This window comes from Ursus arctos, unplaced genomic scaffold (assembly GCF_023065955.2).
Source record: "Ursus arctos isolate Adak ecotype North America unplaced genomic scaffold, UrsArc2.0 scaffold_26, whole genome shotgun sequence".
Taxonomy (NCBI): domain Eukaryota; kingdom Metazoa; phylum Chordata; class Mammalia; order Carnivora; family Ursidae; genus Ursus; species Ursus arctos.
In genome coordinates, this window is record NW_026622941.1 from 8,779,491 (window position 1) to 8,801,410 (window position 21,920).

General features: G+C 38.6%; 1 protein-coding gene across 21 annotated transcripts in view; it reads left to right on the plus strand.

The window, feature by feature from the left end:
• RIMKLB (ribosomal modification protein rimK like family member B) overlaps positions 1-21,920 on the plus strand; it is an 86,366-nt gene that overhangs the window by 24,552 nt on the left and 39,894 nt on the right. For 20 of the 21 annotated variants that reach the window (XM_044385245.3, XM_057319015.1, XM_048216544.2 and 17 more), the window contains one exon: positions 13,433-13,664. In XM_044385245.3, the coding sequence (XP_044241180.1) occupies positions 13,490-13,664 (175 nt within the window). In that variant the 5' untranslated portion in view covers positions 13,433-13,489. Of the gene's footprint in view, positions 1-10,321; positions 10,452-13,432; positions 13,665-21,920 lie in introns of all 21 variants that reach the window. The other variant, XM_057319012.1, reaches the window with a different exon arrangement.

Below are 21,920 nucleotides of genomic sequence, written 5' to 3' on the forward strand. Positions count from 1 at the left end.
CTCCTTTAAAATGATTCCTAACCCCTAACCCTTAACATTTGTCTGTCATACATGAGGTTCTATGTTACCTGCTGGGGATAATAGAGAATAAAACAGGGATTCTGTCTTCATGGAGTTCATAGTGAGGTTTCATTGATCCTTGTTCTTTTCATCTGGCAGTCTGTTCTCCCAGACTCTGGAGGAGTCTACTATTCTTGTAAAACGTATTTGTAAACCAATTTGTCAGTTGATAAAGTAACAAATATGCCCAAATAATTTTTACTACCTTTTGAAAGTGGCAGTACATCACCAGGTTGTGACCAATAAAAAAATTCTACAATTGATGAATCACTGTATTGTACTCCTGAAACTAATATAACACTGTATGTTAACTAACTGGAATTAAAATAAAAACTTAAAAAAAAATTCCAAATCTACCACTTAATGTTTTTACTCTGTTCAGCTCCTTACTTTCCCTTTCTTCTCCCTACCCCCCTGTTTTAACCCTTTCTGATACTAGCTCTTGGCTTCATGTTCTTAACGAATAGAGAAATAAGGTCTCCAAAATAGAACATGGATTTGCTGTATTAGATCACATCAGTTCTCTCTCACCAGTGCTCTGTTGTCCCATATTTGGCAGAATTTCAGACTTTGATAGTTTATCAGGAAGCTACATCTTGGAAATTCATGCAGGTTTGTAGGCATAGCAAACTTCAAATATTTCCTGAGTTCTTAGTTGTTAGCTCATTCCTTCGACATGTGATTTATTTAGCCGTATCTCAAGCCTTCAGCTTGAGTGTATTAATAGTATCCTAACTCATTTTTCAATGTAATGTCCAGAAAGAAAAATTTGAAAGGCCCAGCATTGAACATGTTAAGCATGATGAACTTTTTTTTTTAAGATTTCTTTCTTTCTTTCTTTCTTTTTTTTTTAATCTCTACTCCCAGTTTGGGGCTCTAACTCACAACCCTAAGATCAGGAGTTGGATGCTTCACTGACTGAGCCAGCCAGGCGCCCCTAAACAAAATGAACTTTGGGGAGCCACACTGTGCAGTGCATCTCAGGAAGATTTTGCAGATTTTGTGCCATTAGAGATACTTTGATTTAACATTCCTGCATTAAGTGGAATCATTAGAAATTTTATTTGGATTCCAGAGAAAAAATTTTTTTTTTCCGGGAAGACTTTTTTTATTTTATTTTATTTATTTATTTATTTATTTATTTATTTTTTAAAGATTTTATTTATTTATGTGACAGAGAGACAGCCAGCGAGAGAGGGAACAGAGCAGGCGAGTGAGAGAGGAAGAAGCAGGCTCCCAGCAGAGGAGCCCGATGTGGGACTCGATCCTGGAACGCCGGGATCACGCCCTGAGCGGAAGGCAGACGCTTTAACGACTGCGCTACCCAGGCGCCCCCGGGAAGACTTTTTTTAAAGAAGATTTTAAGTAATCTTCATACCCAACATGGGATTTGAACCCAGAATCCAGAGATCAAGAGTAGCATGCTTCACTGACTGAACTGGCCAGGTGCCCCACGCAGAGAAAACTTTTTAAATAAAAGTTTAGTTAGTGTTATACACCACAGACTACTTTGGGAAATTTAGTAACAAAGCTACAGGTAATTTAAGTAAAGGTAACATATTTTTCTGATCCTTTAGGTGAATGTGTATAAAAATGTGCATGTTAATTTACTTATGACATTTTTTCCTTCTCCAGTTTTCTTTTTATTGTGGTAAAATACACACCATAAAATTTACCATCCTAATCATGTTTTAAGAACTCAGGTTAGTGATATTAACTGTTCATATTCTTGTGCAACTGTCCACCATATTCATCTCTAGAATCTCTAGAATTCTTCATACCAATAAAGCTAAGTTTTGATTCCCCCAACACCACAGCCCCTGGCAATCACCATTCTACTTTCTATGAATTTGGCAGTTATATATTGGTGCATAATGTCTTCTAGGTTCATCCATGTGGTAGCATGTGTTGGAATTTAATTCCATTTTAAGGCATTGTATGTATATTCTGTATTTTACCATTTATTCATCTTTTGCTGAACACTTGGGTTACTTCTGCCTTTTAGTTATTGTAACGTGCTGTGAACATGTGTGTACAGATACCTCTTTGAAGACTCTGCTTTTAGTTCTTTCGGTTATAAAAAAAAGTAGAATTACTGGATCATATGGTAATTCTGTTTTTAATTTTTTGAGGAACTGCGATATTGTTTTTCATAGCTGCTACACCGTTTTACATTCTGAGTAACAGTTCACAAGACTTCCAGTTTCTCCATGTACTCCCCAACATTTGTTTTTTGTTTTTTAATAAGCCATCCAATGTGTGTGATTTACTCATGTGGTTTTGATTTGCATTTTCGTAGTGATTATTGATGTTGAGCATCTTTTCTTGTGAGATTTTAACGTCAGATCATTTTTAGCTCTGTGAGGGCTGGGACTGTCTTTTGTTTACCAGAATATTTTTAGAGTGCATAGTAGGGAATCAGATATTAATTGAATGTATTATTTAATCAAATAGTTTGTGTGTTTAGTACTTAGATTTCAGTTGATCTGAGATTACAACTAATTTTTAACTTTGAACAGTTTGCCTTTTTTGGAGGGAGGGATATAGAAATACTCCAGGGATGTTGTGAAAATAAATGGAAAAGTGAAATGGGTCAAACATAAGATGATCTTGTTAGTGTAAAAAGAAAATTCCTCTTATAAACAAAATCACTACTTGCTGACATTTGCAAACTTTGATGTTAAGGGAATACATTCCTATAACTTGAGCAAGGTATGACAGGCCATGCTAAAGTAAAGTTCGGTGGCCTGTAATAAAAAATTCCTGAATATCATTGACATAAGCAAAGGAGGTAGTAGGTAGTCCAAGGTCATGGCACCACACAGTTGTCAGGGTTCAAGTTCAAACAGGTGCTTTTCCTAGGGTTCACTCTTGTCCTTAGAGTCCAGGTGGTGGTTAGAGCTGTAGCCATAACATTTACATTCCAGGTAGCAGAATGGAAGAAGGACCAAGGAATAGTATACCTCTCAAATATGCATTCTGAAAGTTGCAGTGCAGTGCTTTCTGCCCTCATTGATTAAAATTTACTTACGTGACCACATCAAGTTACAAGAAAGCCTAGGGAATTCAGTCTTTTAGTTACACAGCATTGTGTTTTTATTGGGAAGCAAGTGACAATCTCTGCCATGGAGTTTGTGGAATTTGAGTTCACACCGGGCTCTATCACTTTCTAATTTTGCAAATTTAGACAAGGTTAACTAACCTCTTTCTTAGAATAGCTTCACCTGCCAAGTGAAGACAATAGTGTATCAAAGGGGTGGTTGTGAGGATTAAATAATACAAACAAATCTCTTAATACAGTATTTGGTATATATAATCGCTCTACATCTGGACTTCTTATATTTATTCAAATTCCTTTCACTGTCTATAGGTATGGTAGAAAAAAGTAGAAAGAAACCAGAAAACCTGAATCCTACTCTTTGCTTTACTATTGTGATAACTTGGGCAGGCCATTTTCTTTAAAATGGAAAAATAGAGGCACCTGGGTAGCTCAGTTGGTTAAGCCACTGACTTGGTTTTGGCTCAAGTCATGATTTCAGGGTCCTGAGAGTGAGCCCTGCGTCATTCAGCCTGAATTTGGCTTGGGGTTCTCTGCCCCTCCCACTTCTGCCCCTCCCCCAGCTTGCACACCCTCTCTCTAAATAAAATCTTTAAAAAAATAAAATGGGGAAAAAAATGTGTGTATTCCTCACATAATTATATGTACTTGAAATGAGAAAATATATGTGGAATGTGTTTCAAGAGATGTAAATGGAGAATTTTTTTTTAAAGATTTTATATATTTGAGAGAGAAGGAACAGGGGGAGAGGGAGAAGCCGACTCCCTGCTGAGCAGGGAGCCCGATGTGGGGCTCCATCCCAATATTCCGGAATTATGACCTGAGCAGACGCTTAACCAACTGAGCCACCCAGGCGCTGCAATCGAGAATATTTTTAACCTTATCTATATGCATTGTTTTGCCTTTTCCTACATATGTTTCTTTGTATGAACAAAGGGAATTTTTAGGTATTTGTCTCTGTATTTCAAAGTGTTGCCCTTCATTAATTTTTCTGTTTTAACATTCATGTTTTACCATAATTTTTCTTCAGTCTTTTGATACAGGGATCATATTGTGTTTGGGTAGGAGATCATTGTCCTCTTTTTTGACCCATAATCATGCGTGTAGCTTTTTAAAAAAAGGATCATAGGTAAAAGAGCTATAAAAAGGGGAAAGTATGAGCCAGTGTGTGATGTAACCTTTGGGAACTTACTTGTTTGCTGTTTTTGAGGTATGTTCTTTTGAGTATAAGGAGGTAACTATGAGGACTGCCATATGGTTTTTTTCTGTCACAGCTCTAAAGAGTACTTTGATTAATATCTAGCCTCTTGCTCCTACTTCCACATCATTCCGGTCTACCTTAAAGTTAATGTGGCAAAGAAAATGACATTTTATAAACACCTAAACAGTGATACTATTTTAAGTGGCATTTTAGCCAAAGGATGAGATTGTATAAGAATCTAGGTGGGGCGCCTGGGTGGCTCAGTTGGTTAAGCATCTGTCTTTGGCTTGGGTCATGATCTCGGGGTCTTGGGATTGGGCTCCCTGCCCAGTGCGGAGTCTGCTTCTCCCTCTGCCTCTGCCCCCGCCCTGCTTGTGCTCTCTCTCCTTCTTGCTCTCTCTCAAATAAATAAAATCTTTATTTATTTATTTATTTTAAAAAAGATTTTATTTATTTATTTGACAGAGAGAGACAGCTGAGAGAGGGAACACAAGCAAGGGGAGTGTGAGGGGGAGAAGCAGGCTTCCCACCGAGCAGGGAGCCCGATGTGGGGCTCGATCCCAGGACCCTGGGATCATGACCTGAGCCGAAGGCAGATGCTTAACAGCTGAGACACCAAGGCACCCCAATAAAATCTTAAAAAAAAAAAAAAAGAACTACTTAGGTTTCAGAGGGACATTTTTTTGGTGGTCATTTACGGATGAACATTATTAGTGAGTAAAGGCGTGAGTAAAGGCGTAATTGGACTAAGACAGTTACTTCGTTGTTTCTGAGACTCTTCTGAGGTTTTCACTTATTCATTCATTTTCTTATTCACCCACCTGGGTGGCTCAGTCGGTTAAGCTTAAGTGTCTGCCTTCGGCTCAGATCATGATCCTAGGGTCCTTGGAACAAGCCCCATGTAAGGCTCCCTGCTCAGTGGAGTGCCTGTTTCCCCTTCTCCTTCTGCAGGTCCCCCTGCTTGTGCTTGTTCTCCCTCTCTGTCAAATCTCAAAAAAAAATCTGTCCCTAAATGGTGTGGTTCTCCCTTCCTATCCTTAAAAAAATAAATTAAAAAAATATATTATATATTATATATATAATGTATATATCAGTTTATTTTTACAAGATTTATTTTTTAATAAAGCAATTTTATTTTTTGGACTTAAAATTTTTTTTAAGAAATAGACTTTTTTCTCTTAAAGATTTTATTTACTTATTTGAGAGAGAGAGAGAGCAAACAGGAGAGGAGCAGAGGGAGAAAGAGAAGCAGACTCCCCACTGAGCAGGGACCCCCTCCCCCATGTGGAGCTCAATCCCAGGACCCCAGGATCATGACCTGAGCTGAAAGCAGATGCTTAACTGACTGAGGCACCCGGGCTCCCCCCAAATTTTTTATTTAAGTAATCTCTACACTCAACATAGAGTTTGAACCCACAACACAGATCTTATCGACTGAACTAGCCAGGTGCCCCCTCACTCATACTTCTTAATACTTTTATCTCTCTATCCTTTATTCGTATTCTTTCACATTTGAACAGCAATTCAGATCCATCTGCAATAGACTTTTGGATAGTGCAAGGGAAAGGAAAGAGGAAAAATTTATATATATCTCAAAATGTGAGGTCTTTTTTGTGGAGGGGATTGAAAAGAATTGGAGGCATTAGAAGTCACTGAGAGAAAAAGCATTGATAAAGAGATCTTGGTTAAAACCTTGAACATCACAAAGTTAGTGTTAAAAGGTACATTTTTTTTTTTAAATTAAATCAAGTAATAGGCACATAGTGTGATTTGAAGGTAGACTGTTAGGACTTAGAATCAGAAATTCTCTTGAAATTCAATCTATGCTATTATTTGGGGAAAAAAATTTAGGTATGTCTCTTAACCTCAGTTTTTTTTTTTTTAATTTTAATTTGGATTCTTTTATTTGTGAAGCCAAGCATAGTTTTACATGTGTTTTGATAATTAATCTCAGTTTCTTCTATCTGTAAAATGGTTACTGTAATACCTGAGGTTTAGTTGAAATAGCATGTATGAAAATGTTCAGTATTTGAACTTTGATAAGGCTTATAATCATTCAGCATCTTCACACATGCTTCTGTTATGGTATACAATGTTTTAGAAATGCTAGGTTCTGGGGCGCCTGGGTGGCACAGCGGTTAAGCGTCTGCCTTTGGCTCAGGGTGTGATCCCGGCGTTATGGGATCGAGCCCTACATCAGGCTCTTCTGCTATGAGCCTGCTTCTTCCTCTCCCACTCCCCCTGCTTGTGTTCCCTCTCTCGCTGGCTGTCTCTCTCTGTCGAATAAATAAATAAAATCTTAAAAAAAAAAAAAAAAAAAGAAATGCTAGGTTCTGAGGATAGACAAGAAGACTTAACTCCTGGGTGCTGGGTGCCTGGGTGGCTTAGTTGGTTAAGTGGCTGCCTTCGGCTCAGGTGGTGATCCCAGAGTCCTCGGATGGAGTCCCATGTCTGGCTCCCTGCTCAATGGGGAGTCTAATTCTCCCTCTCCCCCTCCTCTCTGCTTGTGTTCTCTCTCTCTCAAATGAAACCTTTAAAAAAAAAAAAAAAGACTTCTATGTTCAGTGAGATTAATGTTAAATTTTTATGTGGAAATAGGCCCATAAACTTTTTCAAGTTTGTAATGTAGGGAAAAAATGTTCACAGCCCCCAAATATGTTTCAAGACCTTAGTTTAAGAAACACTGACTCAGGGGCGCCTGGGTGGCACAGCGGTTAAGCGTCTGCCTTCGGCTCAGGGCGTGATCCCGGCGTTATGGGATCGAGCCCCACATCAGGCTCCTCCGCTATGAGCCTGCTTCTTCCTCTCCCACTCCCCCTGCTTGTATTCCCTCTCTCGCTGGCTGTCTCTATCCTGTCGAATAAATAAATAAAATCTTTAAAAAAAAAAAAAAAAGAAACACTGACTTAAAGTAGGCTTATTCTTCGAAAATACCTTTGAATTACGATTTACCCTTGTAAAAGAGAAATTGCCTTTTTAATCAATAGAATCATTTAAAATACGCATCTACATGAAGACATAGATAAGAATTAATCTTATACCACTGGCATAGTTATTAAAAATAAAACTAAGGGGCGCCTGGGTGGCGCAGCGGTTAAGCGTCTGCCTTTGGCTCAGGGTGTGATCCCGGTGCTCTGGGATCGAGCCCCACATTGGGCTCCTCAGCTGGGAGCCTGCTTCTTCCTCTCCCACTCCCCCTGCTTGTGTTCTCTCTCTCGCTGGCTGTCTGTCTCTGTCAAATAAATAAATAAAATCTTTAAAAAAAATAAAAATAAAAAAATAAAAATAAAAATAAATTACAGCATAGTAATTGCTAGAATATACATATAACAAGATAATGTAGATTCACAGAGTTAACGATGATTTTTAGAATTTGGAAAAACTTAACAGATGTATTAACGATTTATTTATTTTTATTTCATAGAGTGCAGGTGGGTGGAGGGGCAGAGGGAGAAAGAGAGGGAAAGAAAATTGTCAAGCAGGCTCCCTGCTGAGCACAGACCCTGACTTGGGGCTTGATCCCAGTATCTTCAGATCATGACATGAACTGAAATCAAAAGTCGGATGCTTAACCAACTGAGTCACCCAGCCAGGCACCCCAAACTAGACAGATTGATTACTTCGGAGCCCAGAGTTTACTAAGTTAGGTCTAGGATATATATTCTAAACAGAAGGAAGCATGAGAGAATGCAGTGTCTTCAGAAAATTGGTAAATGGGAGAGAGTAGATGCTAGAAGTTTCGTTTGGGAGTGTTCTTAGGTGTTCACTGGTGATTGTGCTGGGAATGAACAGTAAAATTCAAGTGATATTTAGGAGATAGAATTACTGTGGTGTGTGTGTATTAAAGTAGGCAATGAAAGATAGAAGTAAAAAATGATGCTTAAATTAGGATGTGTGTATCAGTAAGTATTCTTTTGAGAAACAGAACCAATAGGAAATCGTATATACATGAAGACAGAGATGGAAGGAAGGGAAAGAGAAAGAAATAGAAATTAATTTTAAGGAATTGGTTAGTATGATTGTGGCAAGTCTGAAATACATAGGGCAGGGCAGTAGGTTGGAAATTCAGGGAGGGACTTCTATTACAGTCTTGACGTGTAGTTAACTTCTTTGTGAAACCTGTGTTTGTCCTTTACACCTTCAGCTGACTAGATGAGGCCCACCCACATCATGTAGGGTAATCTTCACTCAGTGTCAACTGATTATAGACTTCAATCATATTTACAAAATACCTTCATAGCAACATGTAGACTAATGTTTGACCAAACAGTTGGGTCACCGTTGTCTAGCCTCGTTGACACAAAATTGAACTGTCAAAATGAAAAATCCAGGTGTTGAAGCAGGTATGTGAATAAAAATCAACTTTTTACTTGCTCGACTGAGACAAGTTAGTTAGGGATGCCCACTAGGCAGATTGAAATAGGATCTCAAATTCAGTTGAGAACTGGTTGGAAGGAGATATTTAGTAGGAAATGATATATTCAAATTTTAACCATAGTTGAAACCTGGCTGAGTATAACAGTTCTAGAGAAAGGAGAGAAGGTTCAAGAAGGAAGCCCTCGGGATTATGTATAGAAAAAGAACTCTCAGGAGAAAAGAGTAACGTAAAAGAAGACTGAAGGAGTGCTTACAACTCAAGGTACACAAATTTGTTATTTTTCTGTACAAGGCTGATACAACTCCTGTATTCCCCATCCAAGACAGAAATGATGTCATTAAAAGCACATCTGTAGTAATTGCCAAATGGAGTGAATTCTTATTTGTACATTAGTATGTATATTTTCCTTATCTAACCTTTATTCTTTTTCAGTCTTTTGATTCTAAGTTCACATGCTATGTCTTATGTGGAATAAGTAATGTTCCTAGTAGTAAGAGGTGCCTTAATATCTTCGTGGTAGAATGTAATTGTGCTTTTTTCCTAGCAGAATAAGTACCATTGGGAAGGGGTCTCATGAGAAAAATGAATGAAGCACTTTATTTATGATTCTCATTTAATTAGCCCTGCCTAGACTATTGACAGATGACAGTGACTTTTTTTATTGGTGTGTGTATCCAGAGGTTTATGTGGGAAAACTATATCTAATATAAATGTAAGTTTTCTTTGTCAGGTGTCTCTTTGTTAAAAAAGAAAAAAACTGCTTTAGCAGTTTATCAGCATTTATTTGATATCTGATGTTTGTACATTGTTTTCCTTGATACTGTGGTGGGAAAAAGGAACCATCTTACTTTCACAAAGGACTCTTTACTGTCTTTTAAAATGGTGAATATAACCTGAAGTTTTTTATTTTTAAGACTCAGGACTATCATTTTATTGGTATACTTTTGGTCTCCTGGACTGTAGATTTACCCTTATGCTTTTGACTTATCAGCAGTTTTTTTTCTCCCCCCCTGGATGTTCATGAATGGGATAAATAGAAAAGTAGGTATTTTGGAGGAGGCGCTGGCCTGCTGGTTTCCACCTGGCCCACAGGAAGGTGGCCTCTCAGACCAGGAGGGCCATGTGGGTGGGATGGAGAGGGGGAGGGAATGCAGAGCCTGTGCCTTTGTGGGTGGAGAGTCTTCTTGTTTCCTGGGTATTCTTAAATGTGAATCCCAATGGAGCAGCCTGATAAAGACAAGCCACCCTGGGTATCTGAGGACAGTCAGCTTGCTCCTTTATCTGTCAAAATAGGAGTGGACCACTGGGTGGAGGAGAGAGTTGTGCTCTTTGTTTCTCTGGCAATAAACTGGTCTTTGGAGATCACTGTAAATTATAATGGATAAAAAATTGGACAGGTGTCACTTGAAGATACCAGCACAAATGGAATAGTAATTAACAAGGTGGAGGTTGTTAAGCTGACTTGTCCTTTTCAAGCTGGGGATGTCATCTCCTCGGTGTACATTGGAACACAGTGTGGCATACCTCTGTGATTCTTTACATGAAAAGCACGCCATAACATAAGAATCTTTTGAAGCTGATAAAGAAAATGTATTCCATATGAACAAAGATAATCCTGTTGCAGGGCAAGGTCATGATCCCCAGATCCTGCCATATTGACTGCCACTAGGTGGGTTTGAGGAACCACAATCATTGACATTGATGTTGGACCTCTTCAAGACAGTGTCTGCCTCTTTCATAGAGTCTTCCGCAGGGTGAGAGCATTTTTCCGGTTCCAGGTCTGAGGGTGCGGTATCCCCTATGAAAGCCTTGCAGAGATCAGGCTGCTCCATTGGGACAAAATGAAAGAAGGGACACCTGGGTGGCTCAGTCAGTTAAGTGTGTGCCTTTTGCTGAGTTCATAAACCCTGGGTCCTAGGATTGAGCCCCACATCAGGCTCCCTGCTCACCAGGGAGTCTACTTCTCCATCTCTTCTGCCCCCCCCCCCCCCCCACCGTTCATGCTCTCTCTCTCTCTCACTCTCTCCAATAAATAAAATGTTAAAAAAAAAACAAACTGAAAGGAGGTGAGGAGGTTAACCTGGACTTGCAGTTGTTGGTTGCATACCAGTGTGGAAACACCCAGAGATGACACATGGGTATCAGAGCTGCAGCCGTGAAGCCAGACATGATGCTCATGCTCATCATCTGTTAGGAGTTGCTGCACAGCCACATGAGGTTGTAGCCCAGGAGTGTTTCTGTTGTCCGATTATAGAATCCCATATTGTGTTAATGTTGTGACCTCAGCATTTTCCAGGAGTTGACATACCAGTATTGGTGAACATTCCTACTTCCCAGTTGCCAGTGGCTGTAACATCCTGTCCTGATTTCTGTTGGGGCCACAACTGCTATACTTACGCAGTACAGTTTCATGCAGTGAAATTCAGTCGTATCGGTGAACAGATGACGTTTAAGACCTAAGTGTCAGGGAAGGCACCAAGATGGCTTCAGAGTATTGGACGTCAACCACAGGGTGTTTCAAAAACTACTCTGTCTAAACATCTTAAGGTCATTTTTATAGTGCCCTCTCAAGGGAAACTGGGGAGATGTTAGATACTCTGGTGTGACTTTTCTTATATGGTGCTTTTCATTTGAGTGAGACTTTTCAGTGACCACATCTTCGGTTCATATCTAGCCTAAGGCTCAAGAGGGCCTGTTGTTTTTTTAAGATTTCATGTTCTTGAGCACAGCTGTGGAACAGGAGCACAGAGGATCAGGAGACTCTGGGTATCGAGCATCCCCTTTGCTGATTCCTTGGGTCTTGGCCTGATGCATCACCACATCTGAGAGCTCTTCCTTTGCTTTTCCACACCTACAAGTCACACTCTTGTGTGTATCTCCCATGTTATTTTATTCCTTCCCTGCTTTCCTGTGATTAATGCCTTTGAGACTCTGGGTTGTGGGTCAGGTAGGTGAGTGTGGCAGGCTAAGGTTTGGGGTGGGGGCTGTGTGTATGCATGTATGTGTGTGGTGGTGCTTCTGGCTCATGATACTCTAGTCTTACCGTGTGCCTCTATGGAGCAGGCCCTTCTGACTGAGACCCCGGAGAGTGCGTGAGTGGTGCAGGAGTTACCACTTCCAGTTGTGATGCTGGAAGCCGTCTATCTGTATGGCCATTGCTTCCTCTAGTTCTTACGCTTGTCCTTTTTTCTTTGTTATTTGCCATGTCATCTGGGGTGATACTAGGAATTTTTTAAAGTAAGTTCCATGCCCAATGTGAGGCTAGAACTCAGGACACTGAGATCAAGAGTTACATGCTCTGCTGACTGATCGAGCCAGGGGCCTCAGGAATTTTATTTTTGTGAAGTTGTTTCTTTGTTTTGCTTGAAATCACCTGTTAACATTTTGTTAGGAAAACTTGTAACTTTTTGCTTCTTAGGAAGATTTTCAACTGTTGTCTTACTCATGATACAGGCTCTTGTTCATGATGCTAACTCTGAGAAGCAGCACTCTATTTGTGGAAGAAAGTCCTTGTGTTCTAGTAAACAATCTGTGTTTGTTTAAAAAAAATTCTTTTTAAAGGAAGCATCAAAACCTTGAGTAAGAGCATCCCCTGACTGAAATAAATTTTAGTGAATGGACCACAGCATTTATTGTTTTTTTAAAGTTGTTTTTCCATATTCTTAAACTATTTGATTAAAGTTGCTATATAAATGATTTCAGTGTTGATACTCCTGGTAACACAGGTGTTACTGTCTCATTATTTAAAACCTTCCTATAAATGTGTTTGTAATAAAATGCATGTATACATATAACAAAATAAGGGAAGAAAATTGAATAAAAAAAGAACTACGGATACATGAATATACATAAACAGAGTTAATCGTGATGGGGAGGATTGGGATATATTGATGATTACAGTTTCATCTATTTTATATCAAGGGATTTGCATTTTGGGGGAAGAAATAAATCAAAAGTAGATGATGAGATTAAAGTATATTCTTAGTATATAGTAATACAGGGAATGACATTGAATATGATATAGAAAATGGGACTTTTACTAAAGATCTGCTGTAATTATTAAATTGCATTGGTAGCCTCCCCAGTGGAAGATCGAGAAACTTTGTTTCAGGGGAGGTTGGGAGTTTCTGTATTTCTAGTGGTATAAAAATTTTTGATTAGAATAAAAGGGAAAAGGCATCATATTACCTTATTCATTTTTTTTGTTTGTATAGTTAATATATAATCACAACATTTATTTGTGTGAAAGCCAAAAATTAGATTTCTCTTTTTTAACATTAATACATATATATGTGTGTGTGTGTGTGTGTATTTATATATATATATTTAAGATTTTATTTATTTGACAGAGAGAAAGAGAGAGCACAAGTAGGGGCAGAGGGAGAGGCAGAGCCGACTTCCTGCTAAGCAGGGAGCCTGACCTGGGTCTCGATCCCAGGACCCTGGGATCATGACCTGGGCTGAAGGCAGACGCTTAACGGACTGAGCCACCCAGGCACCCCTTTAATATTTTTTTTAAGTAATCTCTACACCTAACGGGTTCTAACTCACGACCCCAAAATCAAGAGTTGCATACTCTACCAACTGAGCCAGTCAGATTTCCGTCTTTTTTTTTTTTTTTAAACAAGAGGAAATGAAATTTAATTTCATATGTATTGGGGAGCCCCACAGACATGAAAGTTCTTAAGTAGAATTCTTCATTTACTCTGTATGTGAATTTTGTCTTTCTGTGTAGAAAGAATCGGCATTCAGGAGGAAATAATCCAGGAGAAGGAAGAACAAGCAGATCAAGATGTGTAGCTCTGTGGCAGCCAAGTTGTGGTTTCTGACAGATCGTCGAATCAGGGAAGACTATCCCCAAAAAGAGATTTTACGAGCATTAAAGGCCAAATGTTGTGAGGAGGAATTGGACTTTAGGGCCGTGGTGATGGATGAGGTGGTACTGACAATCGAGCAAGGAAACCTGGGTAAGTCTGTACTAAGTGACTTAATGGATTTTTTCTTAGAATGTTTTGAATCCACATTTTTTAGGAATAGTCTGGTGGAAGGAATTGTTATTAGCCTTATTATGAAGTATCATCTAATCTTAAAATCTAGCATATGTTTGTTTTTGTTTTTTTAAGATTTTATTTGACGGAGAGCACAGCCACTTAACCAACTCAGCCACCCAGTATTTTGGTGCCCCCAAATCTACTATATGTTATGGAAGAAATGGAAACACCAGTATTTATTGGACCTCTTATTTTATTATGTAGGAAATAGTTGGGAGAGAAATTAAATTAATTTTTTCCCCATTATTGCTATCTTCTAATTTTAAAAGACCTAAGAGCACCTAGGGTGCTCATAAGAGAATTCTTACTTCATGGGGGTCCTGTTAATAAATGCACCAAATTCCACATGTGATTCTTCTTTTCTTTTTTCTTTATAAAATATTTTAGTATAAAATAAATATAATTCTTTTTACTAGATAGAAGTATGCTAATGATTTTACTCAATTGGTGATAAGTCTGGTATTTTTAATATTTCACATTTGTGTTAGGGTTATAAGGGAAAATATCTTAGAAATATAGAAATTCTTTAGAACTGACTTAGGAGTCTATATCTTTGTAAAGTTATGACTTGTTACGGCTAAATTGGTCATTTCTGTTAGGGAGCATTATATGTTGGCATATAGATGGCATTTTTAATTAACTTTCAGAAGATACTTCATAGTTTACTGATAGTATTGGATTAGGGTATATGACAAACACTTAAAATAGATTCTACATTACTTGCTTTGTGTCTGCAATCATAATGAGACCATGTGTTTCAATTTTCTCATCAGTGAAATGGAGAGAGATGGTTAGTGTGAGAATTAATACTATTCAGTATATAAATCATTCATACACTAGTTATTAGATCTAGAATCTTACTTGATTAATAACATGATACTGTAGTTTAAGTAGATAGAATCTCTTAGCAGTTACTCTTTACTCTGCCTTCTTGACATTTAATTCATTCTCATTACCTTTCAACAGTTTTTTTGTGAAAGGATTTTTAATATGTAAGTTAATTTACATCAAAGACTTAGTAGATAGAAAATAGAATGATACTCATTTTAGTATAAATGATGCTCGTTGCTAATTTAGGGTCAAAAGTTACTGTTGCTGTAGAAATAACTTCTTCAGAACTGAAATGTTTCTAGATTGTTTCACGCGAGTGTATAAGTAGTTACTACCTTTATAGGAAAGATGCACAGTGTATTTTTTTCAGTCAAGCTTTCTTTTTTAAATATACACACTTAGGTCTAGCACTTAGTTATTCCGATTTCCAAAGATTTGGAATAGAGCCTGTTCCATTCTTTCATAAGTATAATTTAAGCCCTTACTACGTGCTAGTTAATTGGTATGGTGAGCAAAATGAGACAGGCTAAGATTAACATTAACATTAATCAAGTAATCACACAAACAAGTGTAAAATTGTTATAACTTTGGTAAATTATAAAAAGAATGGATGTCACTTTGCACCCCACTCCCCTGCACTGCACCTATGATAGATACTCCTGATCAAATCAATTAAAATCCCAAATCTAGGGCACCTGGGTGGCTCAGTTGGTTAAGCATCTGAATCTTAATTTCAGGTCAGGTCATGATCCCAGGGTCCTGGGATCCAGCGCCTTTGGACTCTGTGCCTGGGGAGGAGTCTGCTTGAGATTCTCTCCCTCTGCCTCTCCCCCTGCTTGTGCGCATGTGCCCTCTCTTTTTCTCTAATATAAGGACATATTTTCTCTAAAATAAATAAATCTATCACATGCTTTTACAGTTCACAGCCTTTCAACGTAAGTGCATGTGCATGTTGAGATTAGAGTCAAATTTGGACACTGTATTGTGTTAGGAGCCATGCTCTTGAAGTATGTGTGAGAAGAGGCTTAAAGGTTTGTGTGGTACATAGCTCACTAAATACCACTTAAATAGGCTTATGGTGTATGCTTCTGTGTTTTATTTATTTATTTTTAAAAAGGTTTTATTTATTCATTTGACAGCACAAGCAAGGGGAGCAGCAGACAGAGGGAGAGATGTTACTGTGTTTTAAAGTTTGGAAAACCAAAGGCTGCATAAACACATACTGGCAAGGATATAGAGAAATTGGAGCTCTCCTGTATTGCTAAAGGGAATGTAGAATGGTGCAGTCTCTTTGGGAAAAAGTGTGGCTGTTCTCTAAAGGTTAAATGTAGAATTACCATAGAATCCATCCCACTCCTGCATACATACCTAAGAAGAATGACAGCATATGTTTGGGAGTGTTTAAGATGGGCTGGTGTTAATTGTTCTTTAAATGTTTGGTAGAATTCCCCAGTGAAAACATCTGGTGCTCCGTTTTTCCTTGTTCGGAGATTTTGGATTACTGGCTCAATATGTCTGTTCTGATTTTTTATTTCTTAATGATTCAGTCTTACTGGGTTGTATGTTGCTAGGAATGTATCCATTTTTTCTTGATTATCCAATTTGTTGGCATATAATTTTTCATAGTTGTCTCCTACAGTCTCGTTTTATTTCTGTGATGTCCATTGTAACATCTCCTTTCATTTCTAATTTTTGTTATTTAAGGCCTCTCTTTTTTACTTAGTCTAGCGAAAGGTTTGTCAGTTTGTTGATCTTTCCAAAAGTTAGCGTTGATTTTTTTTTTCTGTTTTTCTCTTCTCTATTTCGGTTATTTGTGTTCTGTTCTTTATTATTTTTCTTTTTCTGTCAACTGTGGGTTTAGTTTGTTCTTTTTTCCTCTTGTTTATGGTGTAAGATTAGGTCGTTGATTTGAGATTTTTCTTTTTAATGTGCATTTTTTTAAATGGGTGTGTTTATAGCTGTACACTTCCCTCTTAACTGCTTTCACTACATCTCATAAGTTTTGGTATGCTGTGTTTTGCTTTTGTCTTTTTTTTTCTCATTTCCCTTGTGACTTCTTTTGTTTTACTTGTTTTACGTGTGTTACTTAGGGGCGTCTGGGTGTCTTAGTCCGTTAAGTGTCTGACTTTTGGTTTCAGCTCAGGTCCTCTGATCTTAGGGTCTTGAGATTGAACCCTGCGTTGGGCTCAGCGCTGGGCATGGAGCCTGCATAAGATTCTCTTCTCCTCCCTCTGCCCTTCCCCATTCCCTTCAAAAAAAAGGGCATGTTATTTAATTTCCAGATATTTGTGAATTGTTTCCTTAATTATTCATTTCTAGTTTCATTCCACTGAAACTAGAAAAGATGCTTGGTATGATATCAGTATTCTTAAATTTGTTGAGATTTGTTTTGTGGCTTAAGATGTGATGTATCCTGGAGAAAATTCCGTTTGTCTTTGAAGAATGAGGATTGTGTCGTTAGGAGTGTTTTTAATATGTTAGGTCCAGTTGATCTGTAGTGTTTTCCAGTTATTTTGTTTCTTTATTAGATTTTCTTTTTTTCTTTTTTTAAAGACTTTTTATTTATTTATTTGACAGAGATAGACAGCCAGCGAGAGAGGGAACACAAGCAGGGGGAGTGGGAGAGGAAGAAGCAGGCTCCCAGCGGAGGAGCCCAATGTGGGACTCGATCCCGGAACGCCGGGATTACGCCCTGAGCCGAAGGCAGACGCCCAATGACTGCGCTACCCAGGCGCCCCTTTTCTTTTTTTTTTTAAAGATTTTATATTTGTTTATTTGACACAGAGAGAGGCAGCGAGAGAGAGAGAACACAAGCAGGGGAAGTGGGAGAGGGAGAAGCAGGCATCCTGCCGAGCAGGGAGCCCGATGCGGGGCTCGATCCCAGAATGCTGGGATCATGACCTGAGCTGAAGGCAGACGCTTAAGGACTGAGCCACCCAGGCGCCCCTCCTTATTAGATTTTCTGTGTTTGCTCCATGCATTATTAAAAGTAGGGTACTTGAATATTTCATTATTTATTGCTAGTGTCCATTTATCTCTTTGGTCTCTCACTGTTTGTTTCATACATATGGGTGCTCTATTGGGTTCCTGCATATTTATAATTGTTACAGCTTCCCAGTGGATTGACTCTTCCATCATAAGAATGATGATTATCTCTTGTGACAGTTTTTCTCTTATAGACTATTTTGTCTCAGTTACTAGGGCCACTTCTACTCTCTTTTGGTAATCGTTTGCATGGAGTATCTTTTCTCAGCCTTTCACTTTGAGCCTTTGAGTGTCCTTACATCTAAAGTGAGTCTCTTGTTGATAGCATATAGTTGAGCATCGTTTTTTGGTCCATTTTGTCCCTCTGTATCTTTAAAAAAAATTTTTTTAAAGAAACAGACGTGGGGTGGGGTAGAGGGAGAGAATCTCCAGCAGACTCCCCACTGAGTGCAGAGACACAGAGCTCAATTTCATGACCTATGAGACAACAACCTCAGCCAAAACCAAGAGTTGGACGCTTAACTGACCGAGCCACCCAGGCACCCCCTTCCATTTACTTTTAATGTGATTACTGAAAAAGCAAGACTTCTCCATTTTAATGTTTTCTGTATATCTTATACCTATTTTGTCTCTCTTACTCTCTTGTTACCTTCGTGTTTTGTTAATTGGTTGTAGTGGCATGCTTTAGTTCCTTATTTACTTGTATGTATCTTCTATAGGTATTTTATTTATCATTACTCTAAAGATTACATAGTACATGTATAGTGTTTTTTTAATTAAAAAAAATTTTTTTTTAAAGATTTTATTTATTTGACAGAGATAAAGACAGCCAGCGAGAGAGGGAACATAAGCAGGGGGAGTGGGAGAGGAAGAAGCAGGCTCATAGCGGAGGAGCCTGATGTGGGGCTTGATCCCATAACGCCGGGATCATGCCCTGAGCCGAAGGCAGACGCTTAACTGCTGTGCCACCCAGGCGCCCCATTACATTGTATAGTTTTAACCTATTTTAGGTGATAAATTAAATTTATCATAATTTAATAAATTTATCATAAATTCTACCCCTATAGACTTTCCCTTATTTTATGTTAATAATATCACAAATTACATCTTATATTTTGTATCCATTGATAGTTTCATAGGCATAGTTATTTTGTATGCTTTTAACTTTCTTATTTTTTTTAAGTAAGCTCTAGCCTCAGTAGGGTCTTGAACTCAGGGCCTTAAGATCAAGAGTTGCATGCTATTCCAAGTGAGCCAGCCAGGTGACCCTGTATGCTTGTAACTTTAAATGCTGTACCAGCAATAACACTGATTTATGTGCTACCATTAGAGTATTTTAGGATTCTTTATGTATTTATATATTTACCTTTACCCAAGAGCTTTATTTTTTTATGCTTTTGTGTTGCCTTCTACCATTCATTTTTTTTTTTTTTTTAAGATTTTATTTATTTATTTAACAGAGATAGGGACAGCCAGCGAGAGAGGGAACACAAGCAGGGGGAGTGGGAGAGGAAGAAGCAGGCTCCCAGCGGAAGAGCCCGACATGGGGCTCGATCCCAGAACTCCAGGATCACGTCCTGAACTGAAGGCAGACGCTTAACGACTGAGCCACCCAGGTGTCCCCATTCTTTTTTTTTTAAGATTTTATTTTTAAGTAATCTCTGCACACAGCGAGGCCTCGAACTCTTAACCCTGGGATAAAGAGTCACTCGCTCCACTGACTGAGCCAGCCAGGAGCCCCTGCCTTGTAGCACTTTTATTTCAACTTGTACTCTCTTTAGCATTTCTTGTTAGGCCAGAAAGTGATGAACTCCTCAGCTTTTCTTTATCTGGGAAAATCCTTTATTTCTCCTTAATTTTTGAAGGACAGTTTTGCTAGGTATATTGTCTTGATTGTTACTTTTTCTGTTTCTGCACTTTGAATATGTCATTCCACTATTGTGTGATTTCTGCTGGGAAATATTTTGATACAAATGTTATGAGAGCGCCTTTGTTTATGATAAATTGCTTTCCTCTTTCTGATTTATAGATTTTTTTGTCTTTGCCTTTTTTTTTTTTTTTTAAAGATTTTATTTATTTATGTGACAGAGAGACAGCCAGCGAGAGAGGGAACACAGCAGGCGAGTGAGAGAGGAAGAAGCAGGCTCCCAGCGGAGGAGCCCGATGTGGGACTCGATCCCGGAACGCCGGGATCACGCCCTGAGCGGAAGGCAGACGCTTTAACGACTGCGCTACCCAGGCGCCCCTGTCTTTGCCTTTTTTAAAGAAAGATTTATTAGAGAGGGGGAGAGAGTGTACTCGCAAACAGGGGGAAGGGCAGAGGCAGAGAGAGAGGGAGACAGAGTCTTAAGTAGACTCTGTACTGAGTTCAGAGCCCGGTGTGGGGCTCAATCTCACGACCCTGATATCAGGACCTGAGCCAAAACAAAGAGTCAGACACGTGACTGACTGTGCCAGGCAGGTGTCCCTGTCTTTGACTATTTAGTTTGATTTTGTGTCTTAGTGTGAGTCTCTTTAGGTTCATCCTATTTAGAATTTTTTGAGCTGTTTGACTTTGGATACCCATTTCTTTTCCCAGATTGGGAAAATTTTCAGTCATTTGTCAATCTCTGCTTCTTTGTCTCTCTTCCTTCTGGGACTGCCATAATAATCAATATTGGTCTGCTTGAGGGGTGCCTGGGTGGCTCAGTCAGTTAAGTGTCAGGCTCTTGATTTTGACTAAGGTCATGATCTCAGGGTTGTGAGATCAAGTCCTGTATCTCGCTGCATGCTGGGCATGGAGCCTGCTTAAGATTCCCTCTGTCCCCACCCCCGACCAAAATTAAGAGATTGGTGGAAGTTGTCTATACAAAAGGCAGTCCATAAAGATTGAAAATGCTGGGTTGTTTTTTTTTTTCAAATGCCCAAATACCAACAAAAAATAACAAGGCATAGAGAGAAACAAGGAAACATGGTCCAATCAGAGAACCAAGATAAATCTTCAGAAATGACCCTAAGGAAACAAAGATCTAGTACACTTGAAACTAATGGAACATTATGTGTTAACTATACTTACCTGAAAAAAAATTTTTAAGGACACCTACGTGGCTTAGTCAGTTGGACATCAGACTCTTGATTTTGGCTCAGGGTCGTGAGATCAAGACTTGGGACATGCTCCTTGCTCAGCAGGGAGTCCGCTTGAGATTCTCTCCCTCTCCCCCTCCTCTCTCTCAATTGCTCTCTCTCTCTAAAATAAATAAATCTTGGGGCGCCTGGGTGCCTCAGTCATTAAGTGTCTGCCTTCGGCTCAGGGCGTGATCCCAGGGTCCTGGGATTGAGCCCCACATCAGGCTCCTCTGCTGGGAGCCTGCTTCTTCCTCTCTCACTCCCCCTGCTTGTGTTCCCTCTCTCGCTGGCTGTCTCTCTTTCTGTCAAATAAATAAATTCTTTAAAAAAATAAAATAAAATAAAGTAAAATAAATAAATCTTAAAAAAAAAAAACAACCTCTGCTCCTTTACAGCCTTGTTCTTCTTTGTATGTTGATGTCACAAAATTATATCTTTATACATTTTGTGTCAAAAAACATAATCTTTTAAAAATGCATTAGTCTCCTAGGTTATGTAGAAAACAAGAATTGGAGTTACAAACCAGTTACAGTAATACTTGCTTTTACACTACTGACTTTAATTATTTTTTTAAATGTTTTAGTCTCCATTGTCATGTAGAAAACAAAAACTGCTCTTACAGACTGTTGTTAAAATACTACTAGCTTTTCTAATTGCTCATGTATTTACCTCTATTGAGGTCTGTATTTCTCTATGATTTTGAGTTACTGTCTAGTGTCCTTTCATTTCACCTTGGCAGCACTCCTTTGAATGTTTTTTGTTTTTTGCACAACAGGTCTAGTTTTTCTCTTTTTCTTTTTTTCTGGCAATGTCTTAATTTCTCCTTCATATTTGAAGGACAGTTTTGTTGGATATAAGATTTTCGATTGATAGTTTTTTATTTTTAGCACTTTGAATATATTGGCCCCTGGTCTTCTGGCCTCCAATGTTTCTGATGAGAAATCTGCCAGTAATTTTATTGAGGATCCCTAGTATGTGATGATTGGCTTCTCTCTTGCTTCATTCAATGTTCTCTTTTTGTCTTGGGTTTTAAAAGTTTGATTAGGATGATAGCATGAGTCTGAGTTCATCTTACTTGGAGATCATTGGGCTACTTGTTTGTTTATATTCATGTCTTTCATCAGATTCTTGAAGTTTTCAGCCATTGTTTCCTCTTTGCCCCTTTCTTTCCCACCCACCTCCCATCCCTTGCCCTCTGTGGTTATCTCCCTTACTTCCAGACTCCTACAATATGAATGGCTCTTCAAGTTT